Here is a 15,607-nt window from a genome sequence, read left to right as displayed (position 1 = left end):
AGACATACGCTCAATGATATTCATCGGGAGACACCACCTTCCTAAACTTCCGACCCCTTAATGTCGTAATCGGAGTCCAACCATCACCCATATCAGATGAAGAGATTCAGCTACTCCGAGAAACCCACGTAACTTTAGCACAATTACGATTTGGATACTGTAGCAGACTAAACTCCTACCTGTCCAGAGTTAAACCTGAATGCCCATCATATGTCCAGCATGTGAAGGCCCTCCGCACGATACTAACCACCTTTTCACATGCCCATCAAACCTACTCACCTAACACCCCTTTCCAGCTGGACCCAAGCTGTCGAAACAGCTAGTTTCCTGGGCCTACCGTTAGATGAGCTAGATGAAGACGATGGGTGGTTACGATACACTGACAGGGCAAAGGTACTGCTACAACAACAACAACAAAGTTTGGCCTAGTGCAGGACATTCACAAAAAACTTGCTCTGAATTTTCAGTGCCCATTTCACAGAATCGACAGATGATGAACCAATTTTGTTTAAGTGATATCTCTGGCTGCAGTGGCCCGTAAAGTAACCAATTGAAAGTCTTAAGCCCACTCTCCTGAGCGGAAGTTCCTTATCCGAAATACCTTTGGTCGCCGTTAGGAATAGTTTCGCTTGCCGGTGACCGATAGAATTTCGCTAGTGTTCAACGATTTTCATTACAATCAATATAATTAAAAAACCAGTATTAGTCATTATACGCTATAAATCTGTAAATAAGTTTATTGCAAAATTAAAAAAGTAAACTTCAAGCATTGGATGTAAATGTGTTTCGCTTTAGGTAAAAGGCATATCACTGACGAGCTACTCTTGTTTTACATTAAATCAATCTATTCAGTTTTTGAAGTGCCCGGCTTTTCATAAGACGCCGCCAGCTCCTTTATGGCACTTTGCAGATTTTGCAATTGTTCGTTTAAAATTTTTGCCTCTTCGCTATCTTCTTTAGCTTGCAACAATTTCAACACAAAATCTATAGACGAAAAGGTTGAATAGTTAAAAAATTATAAAATTCGTTTAAAAAGTTCTCGGCACTCACCATGATATTGCATAAGTTGTTCATTTTGTTCGTTACTCAGACTGGGGCGTATGAAGGCGAGTATTTGTGCTACAAATTTACCGGAAGCATGCAGTATACAACCAGTCACCGTTGTAAAAAGTATTAAAGAAACTAAATGTAGCACCAAAGCGGGCTCTGTGGTCTCTTGTAGCTGCTGCATTAGTTTTTCTTTGTGTTGGACAATGAGTTGACGATCTTTCTTCTTATCCACTTTCTTGATGATCATGCTGCATGCTTTCAAAACACCTTCGATGGCTGCAACGAATTCCTCTATTGTTTTATTGACCGCTTTATTGAGCTCCAACAAGACAATTTTATATTCAGGATCTACAAAAGAAAAAGTTTCCAACGTATTTTATATGTTGCAAATTTCAAATGCAAGCATATCCGAAAACCTACCACACTCCTGTGCGATCTTAGTGCGTTGATCAACATTAAGGTTGGTCGTTTTCGTAGTTAAATTGGATTCACTGGCAATGTAACTGGTCAATTCATTGCAAATGTCATTACCAAGTGCTTTGAGTAGATATTTGCACAATTGAGCTTGCGAATCGGCGGGCAATAGCTGCACAATATTGTTTTATATTAGTGACATATTACGAAGCAATTAAATTTTTTTCACAAACCTTTAACCCCTTTTCGTATAAACGCACATCAACGAGTAACGTATTGATGCGCTCCTGTACGGCAGCATGCGTCTGACGTCGATTGGTTTGCGGTGTTGCCTCGAACAATTCTTGCGCTTTCGCAAGTGCCACCTGATTTAATTGACTTTAAAAAAGACAAATATTACAATAATTACTACTTATTAATGTTGAAGAATCGAACCTATAATACGATCCTGCAATAGTATCGGACAGGTATTCCAATCCTTCCTCTTCCAAAGCCTTATTGATTATCTTAACAATTTCCTCAATTTTTACCATCTCTAGGGACTTGTTAGCTTTTTTGCCTGTGCCGGCACGCCCTTCTTGCTCTTCATCGCTATCGACGGTATAACCGCCTCCACGCCCACTTCGCTGATGCTTTTTCGTCGATTTGGTTTTAGTTTCGCGCCCTTGGCTGCCTCCACCAGCCTTTCCAATGGCAGCTTTCTTGCGGCGCTCTTCCCGCTTGTCCGCCTTAGAATCATCGTCAAAGTCGTGAGCAGCACTCGATTTACCTGAAAGCTGTTTCTCGGCTAAGTATTGCTGGTATACCCCACTCTCAACGGCAGTTTTTGCATTTGCATTTGCCATTTCGTGACAGGGCTGAATGAGATTATTTAGATATTGCTGTGAAAATACTTTGCGAATAAAAAAAATATATTTATATTTTTGAACTTTACATAAATTTCAGAGAACAGTAATTTGCTTACCAATGCCTTGGAGGAAGACAAAGTTACCAGGTGTTGAACCTTTTCGTGACATTATCGTGTCAAACACTTCTTCCATGTCTTCTTCTGACATATTAGAAGGCAGTATAGTAGCCAGGTCCACATAACTTTTTGTTGCGCTGCATTCATTTAAAGAGCTGAGAACGGTGAGATCAATTATTTTCGAGCCGATGGCACACCGCTTCAGGTAGATGATTTCTTCATTGGGAAACTGCTTGCGTATAAATTGTTTCGGATCCGAAACACCTAATTTGCTAACACCCTCATATTCCAAAAAGCCATTTTGTTTATAAAACGAATTCACCCAGTCGGCCTAGAAAATACAAAAATATAACATAAACTATGCTGTATACATCGCTAGCCATGACGAGCAGCTTACTTGCATCTTTGTGTAGATGAGAGGAATGTATTGTGCATTTTGCTGCTTGGAAGACACATGACCGGCAGGAGCAATCTCGTCAAACAAAGAATGAAATATTTTTTCTTGCACATTAATTTGCTGCAGTATGGTTGCAACATTAGTTGGACGCGTTATCGCTTTTAGAGCGCCACGAATTTTAGCCTTGCAACGCTGTGTATACGCTTGAGTGAAAAATACGCGCGGGTTGGAAGCATCCTGTCGACCGCGTATGATCTTGCCCAAATGCTTCTCCATAACATCATGTTGCAGAAAATCAGAGGGCAAGTCAAATTGTTGTGCCAGGTCAGATACTGTTATTTCACCCTTTTGCGATAGACGCTCGTTGATCTCTTCTGCGATTTGTGTGATGTACTGCTCACTAATCAGCTGACCCAACATGAAGTGTATCTCTGGATCAGTTTCTGCAATCCGCGCAGCTATTGTCTCGATCTAAATACAAGATAGTGACATATATAACTGTACCATTTATGCATTTACTTTCTTTTACTTACTCGCGATAAATCCACATTGAGTGCCTTGCTGACTTCCACCAAATTAATACGTCCGCCGTTCACATACAGTTCATCCTGTATTTCACGTTCCAATTGATCTGGTGTAATATATTCCTTGCCATCGTTGGTGAAGAAAGCTTCAAGCAAATTTTTTTCCAGCAACAATGTAACGAGTTCAATGCAATTACGTTCGCTAAGGCTAAGAATTTATGAAAGAAATCGTTTACTCTTTTTATTCATATATTTTTAAGATGCGTACCGTTGCAGAGTCGATGTCAATTGCGCCTTCTGGAAATCTGCGGCCAAACGTTTAATCTCTTCCCAATCGGCACTCATATCGGATTTTTATTTTCTAACAAAATTTTAACACAACAATATTTTATTTCGTGACAATGTACAAAAATGTTTGCATTGCCTCCTACACTTGTCGGGTGCCAACGAAACAACAAAATAAACACGTCGTCAATTCCGCTTATTGTGAACTTATAACATGTGGAAGAAGAACGTTATTGTCAAAAACTTACCTTTGAGAAATGTTTGGTAGCAAACATTGAGAGCGACCTTTATTAAATAGTAATTGCAAAACTGTTAAAACTATTTTTTGTTCGGTTTTTGAAGTGAAACTTCTCAGGCGTCGATGGACGAGCGAGAATGGAGAGTAAAATTTCAAGGCCATGCAACGTTTTGGGCACTTTCGTTCCGCGATAGAGAAAAAAGATATAACGTAGAGGAAAAGGAGAGAGAGAGCTATACCTTATACATATCTTAGATACACTTTAGGCTATTTTTCCTGAGTTTTTTCCTGTAGCTGCTAGTTTCGAGTGAGAATCTGCCTACTTTTTGGCGCTTGTTTGTTGGTGCAAACTTGTAGGAAATATATTTTTGCTGCCTACTTTTTGGCGTTATATTTCCGTTTCCTGGCTAATGTTTGTGTTTACTATAAAGTGCTATCCATTCTGGCGTCGGATTTATTGGTATTGCTTTACGATACTCTGTGCGGTCCTGGAATCGCTGCGTTTGTGCGGGTGATAAACGCTAGGAGTAGTGCGCGTTGTTGCCACGGTTTGTGTCCAGCGATTACCTACACCAGTCGACCGTACTCCGTTTTTTGTAAATTTTGTCTATTTGTATTCTCTGCAAATGTTGTGAATTCATTTAGATATATATTCTTTCTCTCCCTCTCTCTCTCTCATTCTCTCTCGCGTCTCTCCCTCTTTCTTTGTCTGCCTTGAAAGTTTCACTTCTGTTATGTGTACTACGTTACACGCACTTTTTTCTTTTTATTTGAGTTTTTATAATAGTTTTTTTCTATTTGCTTGTTGTTTTTATTTTGCATTGTTTTTTGTAAAAAATTAGACAGAGAATTGGAATGCCAACCAGAGTTGCTAATCAAATTATTTACATGCAATGGATATTTGGCAAAGCAAATTTGTTATTTTAAAAGAAGAAAATTTTCTCATTTCGTACTTATTACATGAGGCAACATTATATAATATTTAACAATCGCTAATATAAGGAAAAATCGAAGAACGAAGAAGAATTGGCAGGAAAAAAATTACTTGGTTTGACAACATCAAAGTGGGGACAGGTATCAGGCCAATTGTCAAAGTAGGAGAAACAGCGAGAAATAGACACGAATTTAGTAATATCATTAATAATTTGACTAAAAATCAAAATTACGTTTGCAAGTAATCGCGAAAATCTAGCATGGACCGAGAGAAGAGTGCATACCTGTGAATATTGCTTCCATAAAAAAAAATTTTGCTTTTATTTTTCTTGAAAACATAAAAAAGACAACGTGACAATGGCTGAATTGCATATTTGATATTGAGCTGAATAAAAAAATGTAGCTCAATACTTTCAGGCCATGTGTTGTGCCTTTTCTGATTTATAGGTACTATTTATTTATTCCTTGCAGCAATTCAAAATAATACATTCAACAATAATTAATTACAATATGTAGTTTAAAATTGGTGTACATATATTATTTAAAAATGTTATGTTATGCTCTTTGTTAGAGTGGATACTACCCTCTTCCAACGTCTTCTATCATATGCATAACTCCTCATTTGATTACAGGAACCAAAACTCTCGCTTTCAGTACACACCGTTCGCACCCACGTCATCTATGGTCATCCACGCGCTCTTTTCCCAGCCCAGCTAATGTATGAGTTGATGAGCATACTGTTTGTGAGCGCGTAGAGGTCTTCATTTGAAATGGTGTTCGGCCAGAAAGATCGGCAAATAATGCGTAGACAATTGTTAATACAAACGAGGAATTTATTGCAGATCGCTTGAGCGACTTTCAATGCCTTTGAGCCGTTGCTTGTGCTTGGTGTTTCGGGAGTCCCAGACTTTTTCAGCTTTTAAGTACTTTGCAGGAAATATAAAATATTAATTTGAGGGCGAAACGAAGAGAAAAAAACAAAGAAGCTGTATTAGTAATAGAGAATGTTAATACATAGAGAAGGCTCACGTTCTCTGGTAATATCATTTTGTGTGCATTTGACTTGACGTATTCCGTCTTTAATTATTTTTCAAAATATTTCGTGTACTAAATAATACAGATCACTCTGTGTATATGCCAAAAAAATTCGTTTCATTGCGACCAGCTGTGAATACAAGAAGCAGCACCTTTTAATAAATCAAATTTTCGAAGGTAAACAAAACTCGTATTCGTTACTTTAGCCTTTTTGAAAAAATTGTTTAGCTGGAACAAAGCAAATAGAAGCTTTAAATACAAATGCATTAACGGTGCACTCACACAAAATTATGTCAATAGCAAAATTATTTGTAAAAGTTTTTGGTGAGGATATTTTCGAACAAATTAATGCTGCTCAAAAACAACAGCCAGAGGACGAGGATGATGAGGCTGGGTGCTCCGCAATGCAAGATACGCCAAAAGCACCCAAACTGGATGAAATGAAGCTACCCGAGTAAGTAAAATATTGCTGCGGCAGCAAACGTATTGAGCCAGGGTCAATTAATGGTCAAATCCCAGTCAAAACGACTTGGCAGCGAATGCATATTATCTCATTCATTATATGCATATTTTATGAGTGATTATTATTATTCTACTACAGCCAAATGGTCATTGTGCGGAATTGGCTAAACGAGCGTCTGAATGTCATTGAGTCAAATAGTGCACAAGCGACGAAGACACAGCGAATCGACATGGGCTCTAGGCTTGGTCCAGAGCACACGATATGTGATATTGATTTTACATCGACAGTGCGGATATCAGCGGATAGGCTCTCGCTGCGTTCACAAGGCAGTTTCAATACTATAAAGGCAAATGTTTGCGTTTATGGTGGGCGTTGGATGTATGAGGTAAGCAAACACGTTTACATTGTAAATGGTTTGAGGGGTTTAATGAAGCATGGCATGTGGGTTCGATGCTACAGTAGTGACGTGATGGTGGTGGTAAAGGTTAATAGGACAGTTTCGAAGTGTAATGACCTTGAGTTGAACGTGTTGCCAAGTGGGTTAACGATAGAAGGACATTTGGCGGCTAAATTTAAAAATATGAAAATTTTGTATGTGACAATATTTTTCAGTATACAGCCAAGAGTATATTTTTTTTGGATTTGGTGTATACATATTTATACATATATTTATATGCATATCTTTAGGTACTTTTGCACAGTAAAGGCGTGATGCAAATCGGATGGTGTTCCAATAAATGCACCTTTAATGAGAACAGCGGCGTTGGTGATACGAAATGGAGTTATGGTTATGATGGTAGCAAACAACAAATATGGCACATTTCCACCTCAAAGTGAGTAAAAAAAATTAGTTAATCAGAGCAATCCTTAATATTCGATTTTTTAAAATAAATTCTAAACTCTAATTCTAAAACTTTTCGATAAAAGGTATGGCGACAAATGGCAAATTGGTGATAATATCGGTATTACTATCGATGTTGACAATGAAAAAGTTGAATATTTCCGTAACGGTATTTCAATGGGTGTCGCTTTCAGCAAACTAGAACGTGGTCCAGGCATTTCATTCTTTCCCGCCGTTTCACTCGGTTATAATCAAGGTTTACAAGTGAACTTTGGCAATATGCCTTTTAGGTATCCAGTTGAGGGTTTTATGCCGATACAGGCGAAACCTATCGTACGCTTACAAAAAGCCGACTTGTTACTTGGCTATCTAGTCAATTTAGCCACTGTACTGGTACACAATCCAGTGTGTAAGAAAAAGGATTATGTGGAGGGTAAAGTATCCACGAAGAAAACGGTGTATGTTGTGTTCGCTACGCTGCTGATTGAGAAATTAACACAAGTGTTGTTCGATCCATATGTCATCGAAGACAAATTGTTACCACATATTGTCAATTTGTGCATGATTGCTAAGTAAGTAAAATCCTATTACCCGCTATACCTGCCCATTACATATAAACATTTCATATTTTACCTAAAGCGAAACCGATAAAGAGCCGCCTAAGTTACCGGGCACACCTGAAAGCACTTTGGGCGCGCTACTCTCCCTTCTGTGGAATTATTTGGAAAATGAGGAGGTGAAGTTTGTAATGCGTAAGCTGGTAAATGCTTTACTCTCAACATATACACACACGCATGCGGGCTTGGATTATGAGAAACAGAAGCGTGCCATAACGGTGCTCACCTGCATGTGTACGAATGTTCAAACACGAAAAACATTTCTGGAATATAAGTTTTTTAAAAAACATTGGTAAAATATAATATTTTTTCAATATCCCAAATTTTCTTTTATTTAAGTGAAACTTCCTTTACTTTCTAGTTTGGCCTTGCTAATGTATATACGCCCTCCAGAATATAAATTCATGCAGCAGCTGGTGCCTGACTCGAATGTCTGGACAGATGGTTTGTTCGGAAATCAACACATCAGCAAATTGTATATCAAAAACTTATCTTCTATTCAATTTTACAGGCATTGGTGGCCCTAAGCTGAAGTACCTTGCGCAAGTTGATAAAATTACCAAAGCCACCGAAAGCCTTTATAATGTGCAGAAAAATCTGTTAATTCTACTACTCGCTAACACGGATGGTGATGAGCTAGCACCGTCGAGTCGCAAAATATTTATATCCAAGTTGCGTCGTTACGTGATGGATCTTAGTATGGAGCAACGAGTAAAAAAACAAAAGATCATTATTTTTTGCCTGTAAATTGCATTCGAATTCATTTTGCCCTACAGCCTTTCCATTCGTTCTTCCTTATGCAATCTAGCATAATGCATCCGATGGAGTCCACAGTCGCGCTATCATTTATTTGTATACTCATAGATGTCACCAAAACGCTGTTTGAGAGTGAATTGCCTGCGGCACAGGTGGAAATCAAACCGGACTACTTCTTTGATGGTACATTCGAATACCAACATTTTGATCGTGTTGGTGGTGTATTGTCTCATCTGCGCAAGGTGCATCGCAGCGATATCTCAACATATTTGGGTGTGGAACGTGCGCAAGAGTTGCTTGAGGAGGATCGTGCAGTGTTGCGCGTTGGAGAGTTGGGTGAGTGGAGGGAGCAGAAATTTCTGACCAATGTTTTTATGTATAGATATGTGTATGTGTCGTTAATGTTTCGGTTTTGTTCGCTATTCTAGTTGATCCCGGGATGTTTCTTACAGCAACGAATCTTAACAATATCGCCATTGCAGGCGCACAAGGGTAAGCATAAGCACTTCTATTGATTTTTCTTGTGTGGAATTGTGGTTATCGATTTTTAAACGACTTTCAGTCCCGCTACAACATTCACGCATTTCTTGAATCCGCGTTTAAATCCAGTGCAAGATGCAACACCGGGTAATGGCGATGCGGAGAGTTCGCTTTCAGAGTTATTTGACATTTGCGTGCTCTACTACTATTCGGTTGGGCATAAGTACATTGTTAAGGTGCAGTAAATTATAAGGAATCTGGAATAATCATTAACGCATATTTACTAAACAAGTTAAATGTATTTGGTGCTCTACGATTCATATCTAATATTTGCTTTTTATTCTCGACATATATTTATAATATCATTGCGTATACTTTAGATTTCATCAGTGCGCGATGAAATTGCCGCTTTAAATGAAGTTCTGCGAGAAACAAAATTCTATCGTGAGGATGTCGAACGCAAGTTAAAGGTGTTGGAGGATCATGCGAACGTGTGCATGAACGAAAGTCATTGCAATATTGTTTCTGATCTGAAACAGAAATTTAGTCAACGCGAAAATGTATTCGCAGTAAGTAGTACTGCATTAAAAGAATACGAATGTATTTGAAAATGTTTCGTTTTAACTCCTTTGTAGAAACGTTCAATCGATTTGGCGCGTAAACAAACCTGGTATCGTGCAGTCGCGCTTGGGAAACAACGCCGTATGATGATTGTGTGGTTGTTGGAGAAAACGCTGCGTACATTGAATGTAAAGTGCTTTTTTTTTCTTAAACTTGCCATAAATTCTGTGACAAATTTTACAATGCATACGGCGAGAACAAATTCACAGAAAAAAGTAACGTTATTTTTGCTTTTGACCGTATGCATTGCCTACTCATAAATTATACTCAGTTTTGTGGCAAATTTTTGTTAACAATAGAGTGGGGAGCTAAGAAAATCGCATTGTAGTGATAGCATTGCAGGGATTGAGGTAAAAGTGCAAATGAGATATTCGAATTGCTAAAAAAACTTAATATTTCGAAAATGTTTTTTTACTGCACGAGTAATCGTTTTTCCCAAACGTGTGAAGTGACAGACAGAAAAAGAAGTGGTCGTCCTCGCGTGCTTCGAACCAGTGCAGCCATAAACGCCGTTCGAGAAAAAATTCACAGAAATTCTTAGAAAGCAAAAAATGATGTCCAACGAAGTGAATGTATCGACCAGATCCATGTCAAGACTTATTAGAGATGATCTCCACATGAAAACCGCCCGCCGCTCAACTGGCCATCTTTTGGCAACGCGCTTGAAGAAAATTAGACTTGATAGATGCAAGCATCTTCTTTGCGCGCAGTCATGAAAATATTTTTTTCAATGATGAAAAATTTTCACTTTTAAAAAAGTTTTTAATAAGCAAAACGACAAAATCCATGCTAGTACTTCTAAAGACGCAAAAAATGTTGTTCCAAGGGTTCAGCGTGGCCACCATCCAGCCTCCGCATGGTTTGGTGGGGAGTGTTTTGTAAAGGCGTTACATCTCTTCATTTTTGCGAAAGAGGGGTTAAGACCGGGGCACAAGTGTACCAGAAGGATATCTTAGAAGGCGTGGTGAAGCAGTTGTACAGTACTCTCTTCAATGAAGGATGTTGGATTTTCCAGCAAACAAAAAAACAATATTCCTGAGTTCATAACCGTAGAGGATTGACCGCCTGGAAGTCCAGATTTGAATCCATGGGAATGCAGTTTGTGGTCAGAATTAGAGAACATGGCCTGTCGAAGGTCTCACTGAAATTTGGAGAGTCCCAAACAATTTTTGTTTCGAGCAGCGACGTAAATATCCATGGAAACCGTGCGTGCTGCAATAGCCTAATCGTTTGAAGGCTTGTGTAAAAGCAAATGGTGATCTTTTCGAATGAAAATTAAAAAAAGGTTTTTTTAATATTTACATGATTAAATAAAATTAATTTCATTAAAAAAGTCTTATAATTTCATATCTATAACGAACTTAACTTGTAACAGAACTTATGGCAGGACTATGTAGATCGTAGTTTTAAATGTTTTATGGGCTAATTTCAATTAATTTGGCCCTAACGATTTGCAAAACACTTTACAACTCTAATCTAAATACCTAATTTTAATGATGTATTACTATTTTAAGGCGTGTTCACAACTTGGCCCATTATTCTCATTTGTACCTGAAGTGTATATCAATATACTACCCATTTTATTGGACACCGCTATGGATTTCAGTCATCACGATCTATATGCGCAGTTTGAAATTACTGGTAATTTTTAGTATGATTTGCAATTATATTTGAAAAAAAAAAAATAGATATATTTTTTCACGTTTTTTCTTTTTTTTTATTTTTATTTAATTTTATTTCTTATTTTTTATATTGTATTTTATATTTCTAATTTTTTTATATATTTTTTTAAATTTTTTTTATTTATTTTTTTATTTAATTTTTTTTTGTTTTTATTTTTTCTTTTTTTTTCTCTCAATTTGTTTCTTTTTTTTAATTTTTTTCTTTATTGTTTTTTTTTTCATTATTAATATTTTTTTCTTTATTGCTTGCATATAAATTCAAAATTATTTTAAATTAGTTGAATACATTTTTTGAAACCGTGCATATTTCTTCTTAGACGCTGAGTGCGCTGTCAATGCATCAGCAGAGTTTCTGGGCTTACATTCCGCTGACCCACGCATAATCTTAGCTTCGTGCAAGGATTCTCTGCTGCAGGCTCTGGGCACTCTGACCTGTCATAAAGCTGGTGTACGTGCTTTGGAGCGTTCACCAAAGAAAAGGTGAGTGTGCGTGTAAAATGAATTTTTGCCTCAGTTAATTTGCCACTCTCCTCACCTCACAGCCAAAATGCGCTTGTCAGATCACTCTTGCGTCCTTATGAAAATCGTGCCTGGGGTCAAAGTAATTGGCTGCTTTTGCGTTTTTGGCTTGGTGATGGTTTTGCCTATCGCGATTCGCGGCAGCCAAGCATATGGCAGGGTGGCAATCAGCCTGTACAAATTGGACTTTGTAGAAGTCGTGCCAAAAATGAGACACACACCGGCCTATTACATCATATTGCGCCTGCTAATTCATCGCGGCATTTCCAAAAATTGATTGGACAAAAGTTGTCCGAGGATGAGCCATTCGCAACGGCTTTTCTGAATTCGGTTTTGAGTCAGTTGAATTGGGCATTTTCGGAATTTATATTGCTGTTGCAAGAGGTAGTAGCTACGTATTAGAAACTATTTTTATTAAAAATTTAATATTTAAAAATTTAATTATTAAAAATTAATTTTTTATTTTTTGTTTTTTCCTCTTAGATTCAGAATACCGCACACCGTCAAGAGAACGCCGTTTTCGAACCAAAGCAGCTGAAAATTTGTTCAATGTGTTTTGAGTTGACCGTTTCATTGATGCGTTGCTTGGAAATGATCATCACAGTGGCGCCAGAAATATTCCAGGAACCTTCACGTTCCAATAGTGATTTAATATTGAATCGTGTGTGCCAGCTTATTAGTCAAGTTTTGTCGCGTGTCACAGTGCCACCGGGCTGCTTCCAATTCATAGTCGACATGTGCTCCTCCGACTTGAATTCGGTAACACATTTTCCGATTATTAGCGCAGCACTGGGTATTTTGGTGGCATTGCTGCGGTCCGAACTTGACACAGATCGTAATCCACAAAAGGTTTCCTAAACATTTCAAATTACATTATGCTAACTTGGAATAATACGCTTGTTCCTACAGGTGACACGTATCACACGCGCGCTTCTCACCGATCCCAGCTTTCAATTTGCCAATTTGGAGTTTGCGCTGGGTGAGATAAAAACGCCAATATTGCAACAAGCAGAAATACCGCGCGGCAATTTCGATCCGCAAACGCGCGCACATATCGATCCGTTAACCAATGATGTGCGCGTGCCAGTGCCATCGACGTCATCGAAAAGAATACGCGCCGATCCGCCGATCATTAAATTTGCACTATCTGATTGTAAGTGGATTGCTTGTTTCTATCTTTCTATGTATTTACAGCATTCACTAGTTGAAAAATATTATAAAAACTTTTGTACCAGATCCCACGCACGTAACACCGCAGGAAATTGAAGAGGTGCGCAAACTTATCGACATGTTGCGCATAAAGCAATCGCTGCTCTCGGACATAACGTTGCCTTCGGAAGATTCGCTCTGTCCTATTTGTTGCGCCAAGCCAATCACTGTGATTTTCACGCCTTGCAAACATCAATCGTGTAGCAATTGCATTATGCAACACTTAATGAATTCGAAGGTATGCTTCTATTGCAAGACACTCATCAAAACTATCGAAACCAATGAGGGCACAGTGATTTACAATAACATCGAATATACATCAACGCCCACATTCTTCGAAATTTAGTTAAGTTGCGCGCCCACTACTACATCAAATAACTGTAACCCACCTTGATTCTAGTCAGCCCTTTGTGACGACATAACTAAACTTAACTATGTACTACAACAAAACTGCCTAAAATGATATCCTTGAAATTGTTTACCAAAGTTACAAATTTTTACAAAATGAAAATGAATTGCATTTGTTTTTAGCTTTAATTGTTATTGTGATACGCTTTATTGTTCGAATCAATACATCTAAAGTAGCTGCACACACACACACATTTGCGTGCATATGGAAATATATGCAATCGAATAAGTTTGCAATTATTTTACTTCACTTAAATAGCACATTCCCAAGCAATTTCTATAAGCAATTTTAAAGAAATTTTGTATTTTATTGCCATTGCAATTCAAATAGCCAAATTCAAAATTAGAAAAAAATAAAAAACAAAAAAAAAAAATAAGTATTTGCTATAGTATTTATGGATAAATCGGGAGAAACGCAGCTTTTAAAATTTTTATGAAATGAGTGTATGTTAAAAAAAATATATATAAAAAATAATACATTGTTTATGCAGCTATTCAGCGCTGAAAATAGTATTTTTGCAAAATGCACTTCTTTCATGAATTTGAAAACATGGAAAACATTTGGTTCTAGATACCATTCAAAAGTTCTATATATACACCAAAAATTAAATTTAGTATATTATATTGTATGCATTTACAAAGTTTACTGTAAAAAATAGATAACAAATAAATAAAAAATCTATTATATACATTAAACACTGCCAAAAATAAAACAAGAAATGTGAATTATTTTATAAATAAGAGTAAGAAGATATGCATAGGCCGTCGTAGGCGAATGTGTTGGTGCGTGACTACCATTCGGAAGTACGTAGGTTCGTATCTCCGTGCATGAAACGCCAAAATGAATAAAGTTTTATCTAATACCGGTCGCCTCTCGGCAGGCAATGGCAAACCTCGAAGTGTATTTCTGCCATGAGAAAGCTCCTCATAGAAGATACCTGCCGTACGGAATCGGATTAAAACTGTAGGTCCCAAAAATAGGAGGAGGAGCTCGGTCAAACACCCAAAAAGTGTTTAAGCACCAATTATATATTTAAGATAGAAGAAGCAAAGCATTGTGCAAGGAGCAAATAGTTATAGACAAGTCAGTTGTGGAAAACATTCAAGATCGAGCTGGACACTAAGGCAAACTAAAGCACTTTCTAGCAGCACTTGAGAAGCATCTACAGGAGAACTCCCTGCACAGTTGGCCCAAAGCGCTGATATGCATTGGTGCCGGGAGCGTCGATCACATGCCAAGGATGTGCCGATGAGAAATTTTTCGTGTGAATTTTTCATGTGAGAGTATACGCCGTCAGAATGTGTGAAGAGATTAACTCTCCGTTGGACAGCTTTTTTAAAAGGTTCGGTTGGGCAACCGGGTTTGGTCTTTTTTCGTCCTATTCGACGACCTCTTTCAAAAGATTATATCCATAAATCGATAGAAAATTAAATTTTAGGAAGCTAGCTCAAGTCGTAAGCTATGTATAATAGAAATGTTTTGAATTCACGCCCAAAGTCGAAAAAGTCTGGCCAGAAAAGTCTGGTCAGACTCGGGTGCCCAACAGAGTATTTATCTAAAGAGGGACCAGTCTAATGAAGGCATTGCCATTCTATGGCAGTGAGCCGTGCTCAATCTTTTGCTTTCTTTTAGGGTAAATTCTATCTAGTCCTACAGCATATTGGACTAGCATTCATAAAAGCTGCAGACTGTATAAAAGCATTAGGTCTGCAGGAAGTATTGTAACAACGATAGGACACAAAAGACCTTCAAGTCGAAGGTCTAAGAGCTATTTTTTCATTTTAACTCTGCTTTTCAGTTAAATGCTTTTCCCAGCTCACTCTACCGAATCATGTAGCGCACAGAATCGTTAGGTATTTTGAAAGAGGATATGCAAAGTCAGCTGAGACTAAAGTAAACTTGGCTATTTCTTCACACATTAGCGTCTGCCAGGAAAACCGATGAAAAAACGAGGAAAAATCGAGAAAATGGAAATTGGAATTCCAAAACGCATACCTGCATATACGCATAGTCCATAAAGTCTGCGTGCCACTTAATTTGATTAAAAACACAATAAAAATTTATAGCTGAAAACATATTTTATTTATTTATTCTTTCCTTACATTCTTAAGTTACAAAACCAAACTAAAATAAGGGGGCGTCCATAAATTACGTGAGATGTTTAAGGGGG

The 15,607-nt window shown here is 37.7% G+C and overlaps 2 protein-coding genes across 2 annotated transcripts; one reads left to right on the top strand and one right to left on the bottom strand.

Annotated features, from left to right (window-relative positions):
- Window positions 1-702: 702 nt before the first annotated feature.
- LOC129253098 (E3 UFM1-protein ligase 1 homolog) lies at window positions 703-3,796 on the bottom strand. Its single transcript, XM_054891344.1, has 9 exons — window positions 3,618-3,796; window positions 3,359-3,557; window positions 2,826-3,296; window positions 2,429-2,759; window positions 1,900-2,356; window positions 1,698-1,842; window positions 1,471-1,636; window positions 1,051-1,398; window positions 703-984 (listed from the first exon to the last, which is right to left on the bottom strand). The coding sequence occupies exons 1-9, from the start codon at window positions 3,692-3,694 to the stop codon at window positions 845-847; spliced, it is 2,334 nt and encodes a 777-aa protein (XP_054747319.1). The 5' UTR covers window positions 3,695-3,796; the 3' UTR covers window positions 703-844.
- Window positions 3,797-6,000: 2,204 nt separating this feature from the next.
- Window positions 6,001-14,052, top strand: LOC129250771 (E3 ubiquitin-protein ligase RNF123). Its single transcript, XM_054890370.1, has 18 exons — window positions 6,001-6,294; window positions 6,442-6,688; window positions 6,991-7,136; window positions 7,231-7,716; window positions 7,784-8,053; window positions 8,123-8,205; window positions 8,273-8,472; window positions 8,538-8,853; window positions 8,946-9,009; window positions 9,080-9,233; window positions 9,378-9,566; window positions 9,633-9,746; window positions 11,133-11,259; window positions 11,618-11,780; window positions 11,843-12,203; window positions 12,303-12,668; window positions 12,729-12,972; window positions 13,055-14,052. The coding sequence occupies exons 1-18, from the start codon at window positions 6,131-6,133 to the stop codon at window positions 13,372-13,374; spliced, it is 4,014 nt and encodes a 1,337-aa protein (XP_054746345.1). The 5' UTR covers window positions 6,001-6,130; the 3' UTR covers window positions 13,375-14,052.
- The last annotated feature ends 1,555 nt before the right edge of the window (window positions 14,053-15,607 follow it).

The sequence above is a fragment of the Anastrepha obliqua genome, chromosome 1 (genome assembly GCF_027943255.1).
Source record: "Anastrepha obliqua isolate idAnaObli1 chromosome 1, idAnaObli1_1.0, whole genome shotgun sequence".
Lineage (NCBI taxonomy): Eukaryota > Metazoa > Arthropoda > Insecta > Diptera > Tephritidae > Anastrepha > Anastrepha obliqua.
The sequence above is the reverse complement of the archived record's forward strand: the minus strand, read 5'-3'. Positions and strand labels throughout refer to the sequence as shown.

Coding starts and splice junctions, on each gene's coding strand:
- LOC129253098 (XM_054891344.1), bottom strand. CDS start 3,694: ATGAGTGCCGATTGGGAAGAGATTAAACGTTTGGCCGCAGATTTCCAG. Junction 3,558..3,617: donor TTGACATCGACTCTGCAACG/GTACGCATCTTA, acceptor ATAAATTCTTAG/CCTTAGCGAACGTAATTGCA. Junction 2,357..2,428: donor TGTCTTCCTCCAAGGCATTG/GTAAGCAAATTA, acceptor TTATTCGCAAAG/TATTTTCACAGCAATATCTA.
- LOC129250771 (XM_054890370.1), top strand. CDS start 6,131: ATGTCAATAGCAAAATTATTTGTAAAAGTTTTTGGTGAGGATATTTTC. Junction 12,204..12,302: donor TTATATTGCTGTTGCAAGAG/GTAGTAGCTACG, acceptor TTTTCCTCTTAG/ATTCAGAATACCGCACACCG. Junction 12,669..12,728: donor CAGATCGTAATCCACAAAAG/GTTTCCTAAACA, acceptor TTGTTCCTACAG/GTGACACGTATCACACGCGC.